The sequence below is a fragment of the Elephas maximus genome, chromosome 16 (genome assembly GCF_024166365.1).
Source record: "Elephas maximus indicus isolate mEleMax1 chromosome 16, mEleMax1 primary haplotype, whole genome shotgun sequence".
In the NCBI taxonomy this organism is placed as follows: Eukaryota; Metazoa; Chordata; class Mammalia; order Proboscidea; family Elephantidae; genus Elephas; species Elephas maximus.
Genome location: NC_064834.1, coordinates 54,886,965 through 54,900,771, shown reverse-complemented (window position 1 = coordinate 54,900,771; position 13,807 = coordinate 54,886,965). Strand labels below are relative to the sequence as shown.

At 47.7% G+C, this 13,807-nt stretch overlaps 1 protein-coding gene across 2 annotated transcripts in view; it reads right to left on the bottom strand.

The window, feature by feature from the left end:
- Nucleotides 1–25: 25 nt before the first annotated feature.
- Nucleotides 26–13,807, bottom strand: part of PDCD11 (programmed cell death 11) — a 42,302-nt gene continuing 28,520 nt past the window's right edge. The window contains exons 22-36 of one of the 2 annotated variants that reach the window (XM_049854985.1): nucleotides 13,296–13,404; nucleotides 10,902–10,991; nucleotides 10,590–10,692; nucleotides 10,018–10,195; nucleotides 7,966–8,022; nucleotides 6,940–7,062; nucleotides 6,231–6,353; nucleotides 5,346–5,640; nucleotides 5,007–5,123; nucleotides 3,879–4,028; nucleotides 3,437–3,684; nucleotides 2,546–2,714; nucleotides 1,781–1,934; nucleotides 1,118–1,283; nucleotides 26–370 (exon numbers count right to left, since the gene is read on the bottom strand). In XM_049854985.1, the coding sequence (XP_049710942.1) occupies nucleotides 199–370; nucleotides 1,118–1,283; nucleotides 1,781–1,934; nucleotides 2,546–2,714; nucleotides 3,437–3,684; nucleotides 3,879–4,028; nucleotides 5,007–5,123; nucleotides 5,346–5,640; nucleotides 6,231–6,353; nucleotides 6,940–7,062; nucleotides 7,966–8,022; nucleotides 10,018–10,195; nucleotides 10,590–10,692; nucleotides 10,902–10,991; nucleotides 13,296–13,404 (2,254 nt within the window). In that variant the 3' untranslated portion in view covers nucleotides 26–198. The remainder of the gene's footprint in view (nucleotides 371–1,117; nucleotides 1,284–1,780; nucleotides 1,935–2,545; nucleotides 2,715–3,436; nucleotides 3,685–3,878; nucleotides 4,029–5,006; nucleotides 5,124–5,345; nucleotides 5,641–6,230; nucleotides 6,354–6,939; nucleotides 7,063–7,965; nucleotides 8,023–10,017; nucleotides 10,196–10,589; nucleotides 10,693–10,901; nucleotides 10,992–13,295; nucleotides 13,405–13,807) is intronic. The other variant, XM_049854986.1, reaches the window with a different exon arrangement.

Sequence of the window (13,807 nt, the reverse complement as noted above, 5' to 3'; positions counted from 1 at the left end):
CTCAACAAGGAATTAAGAGAAATCTCAAATTCTTTTTCATCCTGACAGGATTACTCAAAAGTGAAAAAAAAAAAAAAGGGTGCTACAAAAAAGCAGCACTTAAATACCGTCCTCAGGCAACAGAATTTCTCACCTGCCCAGGAGCCTGAGGCTGGGCAGGGCTGGGCTACTCGGAGTGCCCCTGGGGGCCAGGGGCTGCTAGTCCTCCAACACTGAGCTCTTAGCTTCCACGTATTCCAGGGCCTTTGCCTTCACTGCCTGCACGTCCTTCTCAGTGCCGTGCTGCTTCTCATAGTCCAGGTAGCGCTTGAAGAAGAATTTCATTCGCTTGGGTGCCAGACTCAGGTGAATGACCCGCTCAAAGATGTCCCTGTGAAGAAGAGCGGGACATTAGCCTCACAGTCCCAGGCCACACGATCCCTGGCTGACACACATGCATGGGGTCCGCTCTCAGTCCAGGGCCTCTGTCACCCACTACTCCTACTTCTACCTTCATTTTCATACTATCATTGATTTCCATGACACCCCTGCAGAAAGAGGTAACAACAATCCCATTTTCCAGATGAATAGAAGGACACTCAAAGATGTCAAGGAACTTACTTGCCTGACATCACACAGTGAATTAGGACAAAACTACTGGGTTGGGGATAATGAGGTATGGCTTTGGAGCAAGCACCGCTGTAAACCCACTGAAGCACCCTGGGTCCTTCAGGGCACCTCCTGTTCTTTCTGGACCTCAGTTTACCCATCACTAACCCTCCCTGCCTTGTGAAAACACAGGGAGCAAAAATGAGATGATGTCTGTGAAAGTTCCCTATAATTAAAGCCAGGCACAGTGCTAATTACAATGGAAACCCAAGCCTCCTGTCTCCCAGGCCGGGGGCCGGGCTACTTCCTGCCCACGGATCCTGAGGCAGACCACGCAGAGGCCAGCCTCTGAGGCAGAAAAAGAAGTTGGAAAAATTACCACCATAGGACCTAATGCATCATAGCAAGCTGTGTTCCTAGGTGAGTAAGAGAACTGGAGACGCCAGGAGTTGCCCTAGGGTACGACACCAGTTTGGCCAGTGCCTTCCTTCCCCTGCAGGGAGTCCAGCCTGCTGTCTTCCCCTCTTACCGGACTTCCTTCTGGGTGCCATGCTTGATGGTCATATCGATGTACACCGACCACACATCTGTGCGCTTTGGGTAGGTGCTCAGTGTGTTCTCGAAAATGGCCTTAGCCCGCTCCTTATCCCCCAGCTGGAAGTCAAGCTGGGCAAACCTGGCAATCACATCCACGTCTGCAGGGAGAAGGCAGCTCAGAAACAGTAAACAGACAGACCCCTCCCACAACACCATGGGCTGCAGGGACAAGAGTGAGTCAGGCTCCCTGCTCCTGGACCCAGGTTATGACAAGTGGAACAAAGCCTAACCAGGACAGCGGGTGGGTTTAGGGCCAAAGGACAGTACATAGGTGGGCACTGACCTAAGACTTCCACCACAGGCACCCTACCCTCTACGCCCAGAAAAGACTTGGGCGGGGGGGCCCAAGGGGCAACAGAATTAGTGCTTTTTTGGTTTTTGTTCCTGCATCCTTTGGAGTTCTTTCTGGCACTTGAAATGCAATTCGTATTCTTATGCTCATGAGCACACGATCAACAGAGAGGTAACTGTATCCCCCACAAGGCTGTCCTAACTGAGGCAACACCACCCACGGATGAGATGGCCCCCAGTCTCTATTCCCAGATTCAAGAGAGCCATTCAGGAGCCAGGCTGGCAGGTAGGAATAGGCACTTACGCTCCTTCTGAGGCAAGCACTCAAGGGCTCGCTGCAACACGCGGTGACTGGCACTAGCCTGGCCCCTTCCCAGAAGGAAGGAGCCGTACTTGATCCAGACGGCTTTCTCCTGACGGAAACGCTTCAGCATCCGGTTGTAAAGTTCACCAGCTTCCTATAGGAAAAGACAAGGTAAGCTGAGGAGAAAACTACAATGGTGGCAGCAACAGGGACAGGCAATGATGCTCATGAGATTCCAGATGTGGGCTCCCAGACTCTAAACTAACAGATAGCTACGCTGAATTCTTGATATCTGACAGGGCGGCTCGAGGAGGAGAGAGCACAGTGGGAGCCATAAAATGATGTGGGGTCTCCCTACAAATTCTGTGCCAGTAAATGGGCTCCAAGACTAGACAAAAAGATGTGAAAATGACGAGGGGGCATGAGAGAGAGAAAGGGGGGCAGTGGGCCAAGATGTTACCTTCTGTCCATAAGGCTCCAGTCAGCAGCCCAGGGATATACCCCAAGGGTCCACTGGCCCTTCACTGCCAGAGCCACCAGATCCCTCATCTTCATTCCACCTTCCTCAAGTGGAGGTGAGGGACATGACTTTCTTCACTTGGAAGATGAGGAAGCCGGGCCTAGACATCCCATAGCAATCCTGAGGCAGGCCTGGATCCTGAGCCCCAGGCCTTTTCCCTGAGACTGCTGCCTCTGCGACTCAGGAGTTAGGCTCTGAGAGGCTGGGGACCCTCTAGCAGCTGCCCACCTGGCCTAGACCATTACCTGGAATTTTTCTGACTTGGTGTAGATGTCAGCCAGGTGCAAAAAGACCTTGAGAGGCTCATTGTACTGCACCGCCCGCTCAAAGACCTTGGTCAGTGACTCCTGAGAGCCGTACATGTTCTCTAGGTTCAGCAGAGCCACCCACACGTTCAGCTTCTCCTGCTCCTCTCTGGAGGAAGAGCAATCAACAAATGAGCTCCACCAGTCCAGCCCAAGGAGGCCCCACTCCATCCAGGGACAGTGACTGGAACCACTTCCGTGTCCCCAGTCCCCACCCTCAAGTGCAGGTACTGAGAGACCCTCTCCCCACTGCAGCTCACACAGAAGCAGGAATCCCCCTCACCCCCTACTCTTGGCCCAGGGGCTACGTGGTTCCTGCCTCCATTCCTGGGAAAGAAGCTTCCAAAATCTCAGACTAGCCTGAGGTTCAGGCAGGAAGGTGCAGGATCTTTGGTCTGATTACCTCTCCAAAGCAAGAGAATGAGGAGAAAGATCTGCCATCCCTCTTCAGCAAACTAACTTGACATTCTGACTGGAAATTGTGGGTTTTCACAAAAGTATGTGTAGAGCTGCTTTTCCTACTCTGCTTCTGCTCCAAACTGGGCACCTTACTTCAGTGCGGGGACTCTTGTAAATGTTACCTGTAGCTATTTCAGTGAGGAGGGCTATAAAATATAAATGAGCAGAAGATCTATTTCACAGATGGTCACACCTATGAGAGAAAGCCTGGGAACCCATGGGGCCCCTGGTGGCAGCCACCCAAACTGCAGTCAGCCTGCCTAGGAGGAAAGGACCTGCAGGCAGCAAACTCTGCAAGCCCAGAACCTGAGGAGACAGGTCCTTCCCATCAAGAGGCCCCTCTCTAGAGCAAGGAGGAGGCAAAGTCTAGACCTGAAGGAGATGGTCTTGAGAGCCCGCTCGGCCACGGCACGGGCCTTCTCGATCTCTGTGGCCTGCAGGTGGAAGGCCATGTACTGTAGCCACAGGATGGAGCTGTTGGGGGAGCTGAGCACGAGTCGGTCAAAGTCATCTGCTGACTCCGGCTGCCTCCTGGGGTCCATTAGGGCCTCCTCAATGCGGGACAGCTCTTTCTCTGCCTTCTGCTTCTCCAACGCCTTTTCCTTCTTGTTTTTCTTCTTCTGGTAGGGAAGGCAGAAAAGTCAATGAGTGGTCTGCTCCTTAGACCCTGAGCGAGGGGGAGCTGAGGAGGACCAGGGCAGTCCCTGGGCTCTATCAGTCCTCCTTGGAAGAGACACTAAGGCTAGGATAGAGCACAGGAGACAGGCACTAAGGGCTCCCTGAAAAAAGGACAAAGCCCTGGAAAATACAGCACCGTGGCTTCATGTGGCTTCTCATCCTCCTCGCTGTCTGAGCTCTCTCTTCGAGGTGGCAGGGCCGGAGTGAGAGAGTCTAGCCCCACGTCCCACATGAAGCCTGAAGACAGCTGCAGCCGGGGCACCTCTGTCAGCTTGGCCGGCTTCTCCTGGAGGATCACAGAGGCATGTGAGGAAAGCACTTGGCTCCGTTGGTCCCTGCTCCCCAAGTCACACCCCACCTGGAGGAGCATGGACTCCCACTTTGCCCAAGGCTCTTGCTCTCCTCCCAGCGCCAGGTTAGGCATAAACTTTATAGTAGTGACACAGAAGTTTTCTTTTTAAGTAGATTTACTTAAAATAAAAAAAAAAACCAAACCCAGTGCTGTCGAGTTGATTCCAACTCATAGCGACCCTATAGGACAGTACAGAACTGTCCCATAGAGTTTCTAAGGAGTGCCTGGCAGATTCAAACTGCCAACCTTTCCGTTAGCAGCCGTAGCACTTAACCACTACACCACCAGGGTTTCCGTAAATTTACTTAGGTAACAACTTTTAAAAGTATATATACACACAGAAGCTGGGACAGAGATATGACAAAAAATCTGAGGGTTATTGAGCTGCAAGTACCTAAAGTGTGGGGAGCCCTGCCAACGTGTAAGACCTTCCAACTCAGTCCTCTCAGCTCAGGTATTCCCATTGCTTCATGGAAGCAGACTGCCACACATCTTTTTCCTGCAGAGCAGCTGGTGGGTTCGAACCACTGACTTTTCAGTTCGCAGCCGAGTGCTTAACTACTGCACCACCAGGGGTCCTTTGCTCAAGTATTACTGCCCCATTTTTCAGAGCTGAGTACGGGCTCAGAAAGGCTAAGTCTCCTCTTTATCAACCCCACCCCCACTAATTTAATTCAGTTCCACCCAATAAATCACTTACTAGAATTTATTTTATGCCGTGCACTCCAAGGGTGAAACAGGGTTCCTGTCCTCAAGGAACTTATGATCAACTGAGGAAACTAAGAGTCCCACCATCTCCCATTTTACAGCAACTGGGTTTACGCAAAAGAGGACGGTGCCTAGACAGCCCAGCTCTTAGGTAGGAGACCAAGGACTTCCTCACCCAGAGCAGCCTTCTCTCCTCCACCTCACCTTGGGCAGCACAGTCATCTCTTCTATCTCCTCTTCTCCTTCCCGGTAATATACTTCAACACCACTGTCATCCTCCTCTGATGGACCAGCTTTCTTTTGCTTCTTCTTCACTCTTTCCTGAGGTAACAGAAGGGAAAATTGCTGAGCCACCCTTCTTGCCCAGGAGCACCTCCAGAAGCCAAGGCTAACGCCCTCCCTCTGCTCCTCCTGGCCCCACCCAGGGCCCAGCCCCCAAACTCAGGCTGCTCTCACTCCAACAGAAGGCTAGGCAGCTGCCTGGCTGGCTTTTACAATGTCTTCCTTTTCGGGTGAGGAAAGGCTGTTCTCTGAGGGGCTTACCTGCTCGCTTCCAGACTCCAGGCGCCCCCGCTTGCCCTGCTTCTTCACTTGTGGCTGCCGGGGCTCACTCTTCTCCTCGCTGAGCCGCTTCACCTCCTCCTGCCCTTTCTGGTTCTTCTCTTTCCTTTTCTGGTTCTTCTTCACCTCATTCCCTTTTTGGTCTTCCCTCTCTGTCTCTGTTTCCCTCTCCTCCTGCTCCAGAAGTGGCAGTCCTATGGAGGCAGGAAGGACGTCTGGCTTCCCAGTGTCACTGGGGAGGAACGACAGCCTCACCAGGCTTCTCTTGTGGTTCAGGCTGTGACAGGGAGCAAGGGAGGGTGGGAAATGAGACAACATAAAAAGTACACAGAGGGGAGAGGAGAAGGGGCATGACTGTTGACTGGGACGGGGTCTCCTCTGGGGGCGATGAAAATGCTTTGGATCTAGCTAGCAGTGATGGTCGCACAACACTGTGAACGTACTAAATGCCACTGAGTTGTACACTTTAAAATGGTGAATTTTATGTGAATTTCACCTGAATTTTTAAAAAGGTACAAAGGATGCACCATGCAGCCCAAGCCTTCCCTCCCCTCATCAGCCCACAGTTCTGAGCCTTGTCCCTGCTGCCTAGGGAAGGCAGTCACCATTCGTAGGAATGATGTGCACATTTTAGACGGGGCAGCTGTGATGTCTCCCCCCAGCCCGACAACAGGAAAGTTTCCAAATCTGCCTTTACTTAGAGGCTGGGGCTGAGGCAGAAGGGGTTTTCACTCATCTAAATACTACATTCGCTACTATCTAACCCATTTTATTTAAAGTTTACCTCCAAAAGCTCTTCCCAGGGCTCCCAAAGGAGGTGGTTTGATTCACATCACAGAGACAGAGAGAAAGAGAGAAGGCACCTACCTTAGGATCTTGGCTGTGAGCAGCTTCCCTTCCGGGAGGTATCTGCTATAAAGGGCTTTCTTAGACGGGCTGTACTGGGAAACATGGGAGTACCGGGCCAAACCCACAACTGAGGGGCCAAGACTGAAAGGAGAGACAGCGGTCCTGAGATCATAAACACACAACAGAATCCTTGCCAAGTCCAGGGACTCCACTGGCATAGGGACCCAGGTTGTGACAAGGATTTATAACAATTTCCTAGCATTTAACAGAATAAAGGGGAGTTTTTAAACTGGAAAAAATGATGAAGATACGATTGAAGGATTTTTTTTTTTTTTTTTGCCCACGTCATAGCATCACGATATATAAATCATAAACTGCTACAAACGTAACACAGGGAAGGCTGTACCATCTGGTGGTCATGAACATTATGTGATCTCCCAGAACAGTGACAAATCATGATCAAAATCAAAGAAAATCCAAAATCATTTAAAACTGAAATTTGACATGCCATGTTCTGTTCAAAAGGCCAAACAAGAAACGCTTTAAAGCTTTGTTAAAAGTATTAAAAAAAACTTGAACTTTTAAAAACTGGTAGAAACTTCTAGACTCTCCTTCCTTCATATTCTCTCCAAAGAAGCTGACTAAGGGACACTGTGGACCCCAGCCCAGGACAGGTCAGGGAAGGCGTTGAGGATGGGCCAGGCTCACTCAGCCCTGCCTCACTCACCTGAAGAGCACACCGTGTGGCTCGACGGCCTTCACATAGCCCCGTAGGAGCTGCCCCTCCTCAATGTCCTGGATGGAGTTAATCTCAGGATCCTCTATTTTGCTTTTCGTCTCTGGATTTGTTCTAAAGGAATAAAAAAAGGCTTACACATATATTCCTAATGCCTTTCTTCCACTTCTGTCCCAACACATCTGCAATAATCATACTTTGTACATAAGAACATGACCCTGGACCTGTCAGTAGGATGAAACCTTCAGTGCCCAACCCTACTCTCTCCTGAAGGCCTGCCAGCCAGGGCAGGCGTGTCCAAGTTGCCCACGCAGAAACAGGGAGAGGCTGGCCGAGCCAGAGAGGGGTCAAGCCCAAAACACTGGCTTCATAAACATCCATTTCTAACTGTGGAGCAAGCTGACCACACAGCTATCCACTCCATGCCACACTCACCCACTATCTGTGGAGCAAGCTGACCACACAGCTATCCACTCCATGCCACACTCACCCCACTATCTGTGGAGCAAGCTGACCACACACCCAACCACTCCATGCCACACTCACTCCACTATCTGTGGAGCAAGCTGACCATACACCTATCCACTCCATGTCACACTCACCCCCAGTATCTGGAGCAAGCTGACCACACACCTATCCACTCCATGCCACACTCACCCCACTATCTGTGGAGCAAGCTGACCACACACCTATCTACTCCATGCCACACCTGCCCCCACTATGGAACCCTGGGGGCTAAATCGTCTCCCCTCACCAGGGCCACCATCGTGCAACCCTAAGCACCTGCTTTTGAATGTCTGACGCTTTTCCTAGGGAAATAGCAGCCCAAGCAGATTAGGTTCCTGTAGGAACCTGAATGTCTCCAGCTTTTCTGGATAAAAGAGGGGCAGGGTATGCAGCAGATGAGCAGAGAATAAAGGCTGGAAGCCCAAAGTCCTGTGTCAGACACATGCAGCCTGCCCTCGATCCTCTGAGTGGGTCCTCTTCCCTTCTGCCCCCGACAACACAGATACCCACCTGGACGATCTCAGCGACAAAGTCAACACATGGCCTGCAGTGGACAGGACACAACACCTAAAATGAGAACAAAGAAAAGGAAATGCCGAATTCTGAGCACTTCTGGAGACAGCAAAGGGCCTTAGCTTCCTTTCTACAAGGCTGACCAACAGATAGGAGAACAGAAAGAGCCAGACCTGGGTTCTGGTTCTTTACTCTGTTGATAACCTGCTGAGGGACTCTGGACAAGTCGCTTCACCTCTCTGGGCCTCAGTTTACTAGCCTGTAAAGTAAAAATAACTCTACCTACTTTTCATACCCAAGGAAGGTGTTGGGAGAAGGGCTAAGAAGAGACATGAAAGCCTTCTAGAAGATTCAGAGCATTTAAGAGATGAGGCCAGCCCTGTATCAGGTCCTGGGAGTTTCTGATCTCAGAGGAAAAAATGACTAAACCCTCAGGAAACCATGGCCAATGATGACCTAGGTACTACTGACAGCACACAGGAGCTAAGAGGACGACAGTAGTGAGGCCTGACCATAAGGAAGCTTCAGGAGGGACAGCAGAGTTTATGCCTGTGTTGGATTCCCAAACTTATTTCATCTAAAATGGCAATTAGTAGTCCAAAGCAGCTATATAGAAGAATATAGGTACATAATCGTAGAGGTGAAAAGGATCTCAAGAACGACACAGTCCAAATGTTTCCCACCACAGATGTCTGCCTTTTACAACATGGGAGTACAGATCTTTGAGCTAGAAGGAGTCTCAAGGGGTCTTCTACCTTGAGGCAAGTTAACGCGTTATTCATACTTGACAGATGAGGGAACTGCAATTTAATGCTACTCACAAGTTTGGCCATAACAAAATGTATTTCAAAAAAATAATTTTGCTGAAAAGCATAACCTCATTTTGTAAGCCTCAAGAGACAAAACAGAGATAGGACTCGTTCTTTTTCTTCTCCCAGGTCCTGGATATATCTGTGCCGTTAGCTCTGATAAGTATTGTGGAATTTAGGCAGGTGTTTGGGTGGCTGGGACGTTGGAGAAGGAAAAGGGCAATTTCTCTGCCTCCTGAAGGTATCTAATCCATCATTAGTGAACTGACTCTTAGAAAAGTCTCTATTAAACTGACATCTGCCTCTTCAATGCTAGTTTATCCAGCCTAGAAAATGGTTTCAAACTTTAACTGAGGTGGGTTCATTTCTGTGTATCTGAAATAGTTCATAAATTAAGCCCCCTAACTGCAAAAAGTCATTGTCCTTTTAAAGAGAATACCTACAGATGACTAAAAATATTTTTTTTAAAAAAAGGAATGCTTCAATATAAAAATAGCAAGTGACTCAGACAAGGAAAGTACAGAACAAATGTAAACAGCTAATAAACACGAAAATGACCATAAAAGAAATGCAAATTAAAATGAGGTATCAATTTTTCCCTACCCAATGGCTGAGATAAAAAATTATTATCCAGTGTCAGCAGAGGTCTGAGAAATGGACAGTCATATTTGCTGTAACTAAGAATATAAATTAGCACAGTCTTTTTAGAGGGCAATTTTACAAAAGTGATCAAAAATTTAAATGTACACATCATTTCACCTATCAGTCTCACTTCTAGGAATGTACTTCACAGATACACTTACACTAGCATGCAAATATAGGTACAGAGATATTCAACATTATTATCTATCAACAGAGGACTGGTTAAATAAATCAGGATTTAAAAAAACACATAATGAGATACTATACAACTGTCAAAACTAAGGCTCAAAAAAAAAAAAGGCAGATTTAGATATGCCAGCATGGGAAAAGAAAGTCTGATAAACTGCTAAGACAAAAAGTGACTTACAGAACAATACATAAAACCATATTTTATTTTTAGATGAAAAAAACTATACCGATATATACATGCTGAAGTCTGGAAAGATAAAGACCAAAGTATATAACAGCAGAAAACAATGGAGAATAAAATTATAAATTTTCATTTTTTTTTATCCCAAACCATGTATTACTTCTACAAATAAAATTTTTTTCCGCCAGTTCTACAGCTAGCTGAAAAGAGGAAGAAAACCTGTCTTACCTGACAATCTTTTGGGGGACAAAGTCTTCCAAGGGTGTCTCAGAGTAAGAGTCACTCACATGAAATATACTCGCTCTTCCAAACTTCCCAAAGGGGAAGGAAACAGTCAGCCCCTCATTGGGAGTCACCTTCACCACTCGGCCCATGGCCACTTCCCCTTTCTCAAGTTTGTGAGGACCTGGTAGGAAATTACGGAGGAAGAATCTGATTCAGGAACAGAAAATAAGCCAAGAAAGAAGCTGGCTGTGGAGCGCAGAGACTGCCTAGGCTGAGTGGGCTAGAACAACCAGAAGACCCTGACTATCACACTGAGTAGCCAAGAAGTCCAGGGTCATGTGGTGGACAATCCTTTCTGAAGGACCTGAGAAAACCAACTGTATGTAAAGGTGTCTCAAACAGCAGTGTATTAACACTAGCCACAGACTGAAGTCCCAAGAGAAAAACTGTCCCAAGAAGCCACCAAACTAGGCATGTCCCAAAGGCATCCTTCCACCTGGGCAGTAATTGAAGACCCCTTCTCACACCTTCCCCGCTCTTCTGTTCCCTGACCAGGCATTGTTTCATTACCACACCTATGAGTGATAGACACAAGAAGGCCTTGCAGGAATCCGGACCAACCACGGTTGCGTTTAGGGCCTGGCCGATCCGGAACTTCTTATCTGGATGTTTCAGAACCTGGAAGGACAAGAAAATTCCTCTGTGTTTTGAAGAAAGCTCTGTCATTTACCCAAAACCACAGCATTTAAGTCTCCATAGCACGGATCTCTAAAGCCAATACCTAAAAGAAGTGTGCAGTTCCTTGTTCCCACTGTGAACACACACACCAGACACTGAATCAAGTTTAGGGAGCCTGAATCTCCTCTCCAGATATCAAGCACACTGACCTTGAAACTAAGAGAAGTGAGCAACAAGGGAATTCTCCCTCGGATGTCTGGAGCAATCTCCACTTCAAGCCATTTCTTAACCACGTTGTACTGCGGGGAAAAAGAAGAAATGGAATAGGGTAGATACAAACATCTCTTTTGTTCCCTCTGTTAAAACAATGACTCTCCTAAGACCACAGGGCTGAAAAGGTCCCAATCCCACATTGTGCTAAGAGACAGGAATCTAACCCTACACCCCACTGTGGTACCCAACCTCCCGGCTTTTCACTAGTACCCCTCCCAGTGCCTCAGCTGATTAGGAGGCAAAGAGGACCAATCCCCCTGACTTCTGTACCCTTCTCCGAACTTCGCCTATACCCAGTAATTGTTAACCATCTCCAGGAGCCAACGTCTTATTTTTAAATCAACTTAGATTTTGATCCTTCACTGCTTAGAGTACCCTGTCCTGAGCACAAAACCCAATTTTCAAGTCTGTTCAATAAAACACTTATCAGGCAGCCACTACACACAATCATTGGTGATAAATAAAAGCCAGGCCCTGCTTTCAAGGAGATTACAGTCTCCAAAGAGTTAAGTCAAATAAGCATGCAAATAACCAGAGCAGCAATCAACATGTAGGAGGTACAAATGCTACAAGGATACATAAAAGCCAGTGACAGGGATCTGTGCTGAAACTTGAAGGGCAGTAGGCTACTTCAGGTGTGGCAACCAGTGTGAATAAAGACAGGAAGCAAAGAAGATAACAAAAGGTGCTCTGGGTGACTGGTACACAAGGTACCTAAGGTCAGATTATTAAGCGCCTTAAAAGCCACTCTAAGAAATCCGGAGTTTATGTCTATAGACAATGGGTACTGGACAGGATCAAGGATCACCTACACGCTGACACATGCTTTTGGGGGAGGAATCTGGCAACAACATAAAGGAGTTACCCCTCAAAGTTAAGCCCAGTCCAACCTCATCTATAATACATTCCAACTGAAACAGTTCATACTGGTTGCTTCCCTTTCTGAATTCCTGTTTCAATCAGGGTTAGAGCACACACTCTGGCCCCCAATTGCTTACTGTTTTGCATTGCAGCTGAACTTTACAGAAGGTTGCTGTTGTTGGGTGCCATCAAGTTGATTTTCAACTCATAGTGACCCCACGTGACAGAGTAGAACTGCCCCGTAGAGTTTTCTTGGCTGTAATCTTTTTTTTTTTTTTTTTAACTTTTATTGAGCTTCAAGTGAACGTTTTTACAAATCAAGTCAGACTGTCACATATAAGTTTACATACACCTTACTCCATACTCCCACTTGCTCTCCCCCTAATGAGTCAGCCCTTCCAGTCTCTCCTTTCGTGACAATTTTGCCAGCTTCCAACTCCCTCTATCCTCCCATCCCCCCTCCAGACAGGCGATGCCAACACAGTCTCAAGTGTCCACCCGATACAAATAGCTCACTCTTCATCACCATCTCTCTCCTACCCACTGTCCAGTCCCTTTCATGTCTGATGAGTTGTCTTCGGGAATGGTTCCTGTCCTGGGCCAACAGAAGGTTTGGGGACCATGACCGCCAGGATTCCTCTAGTCTCAGTCAGACCACTAAGTCTGGTCTTTTTATGAGAATTTGGGGTCTGCATCCCACTGATCTCCTGCTCCCTCAGGGGTTCTCTGTTGTGCTCCCTGTCAGGGCAGTCATCGGTTGTAGCCGGGCACCAACTAGTTCTTCTGGTCTCAGGATAATGTAAGTCTCTAGTTCATGTGGTCCTTTCTGTCTCTTGGGCTCATAGTTATCGTGTGACCTTGGTGTTGTTCATTCTCCTTTGATCCAGATGGGTTGAGACCAATTGATGCATCTTAGATGGCCGCTTGTTAGCATTTAAGACCCCAGACGCCACATTTCAAAGCAGGATGCACAATGTTTTCGTAATAGAATTATTTTGTCTTGGCTGTAATCTTCATGGAAGCAGATCACCAGGTCTTTTGCCCCAGGAGCCACCCGGTGGGTTGGAACCACCAACCTTTCAGTTAGCAGCCTAGTGTTTATCCCTTTGTGCCACCGGGGCGCCTTTCATAAATGCTAAGAATCTAAAATTCAGTACTGCATTTATTTTAAGTCTTTTCCTATATTTTTCTTTCCTTTTGTAAACTTAAAATAACTTGGGTTTAGTTTAAAATCTACACATGTGATGAATTCAGAGTTGCTTGCTAATTATTTTGTAAGCCATGACTTTAGCTGCCCAATTAGACCAGAAGTTTTCTAGGAACAGAGGTCATGTACCATCTCCCACAAACCCAGCAATGGTAGCAAACACAGACTTGAATGCCCAGTGCTAATGGCTTTTGTCTCCAATTTCTCCCCCTTTTCTTCTCAAAGAAGGAAATTTTAACATTGCAAGGTATGTGCTACTCACCCTCTTCAAGAAGCAAGTCACAGTCTGGCCAGCCTGGTACTGTTTAATCTTCTCCGAGGGGCTAACAGAGTGAGTGTTGAGAGCAGTGTGGCCATCCTTCTCCAGCTCACTGGAGAAAGAGGAAACCAACCTCTAGATAAGGCTTCTACTTTGAATTCATCTCCCCCCAAGTGGCCATTTTTTCAGAGGATTTTAAGCAGTTTGATCCGTAGGTCCATCTACTTCTGCTCCCCCCATAAGAAAACCCAACTCTCAGGACTGACAGGCATCTAGCTACACACAACTGGAAGAATGGCTGTTTAAGGTCAGTCCTGGGGTCCACCCTTTTCAGAAACAATCCATTTCTATTCTGATCCCTTCAGGATGTGGATCACAGCTTACCCTCTGAAAGTTACTTCGGAGGCCTTTCCATAGCATCTCTAGGCACAAAAGGCTAACAACCAGGATGAGAAAATTACCCCAAACTGGATTCGCTACATGGAACTACTGAATTCTCCCTCACCCAGAATCCC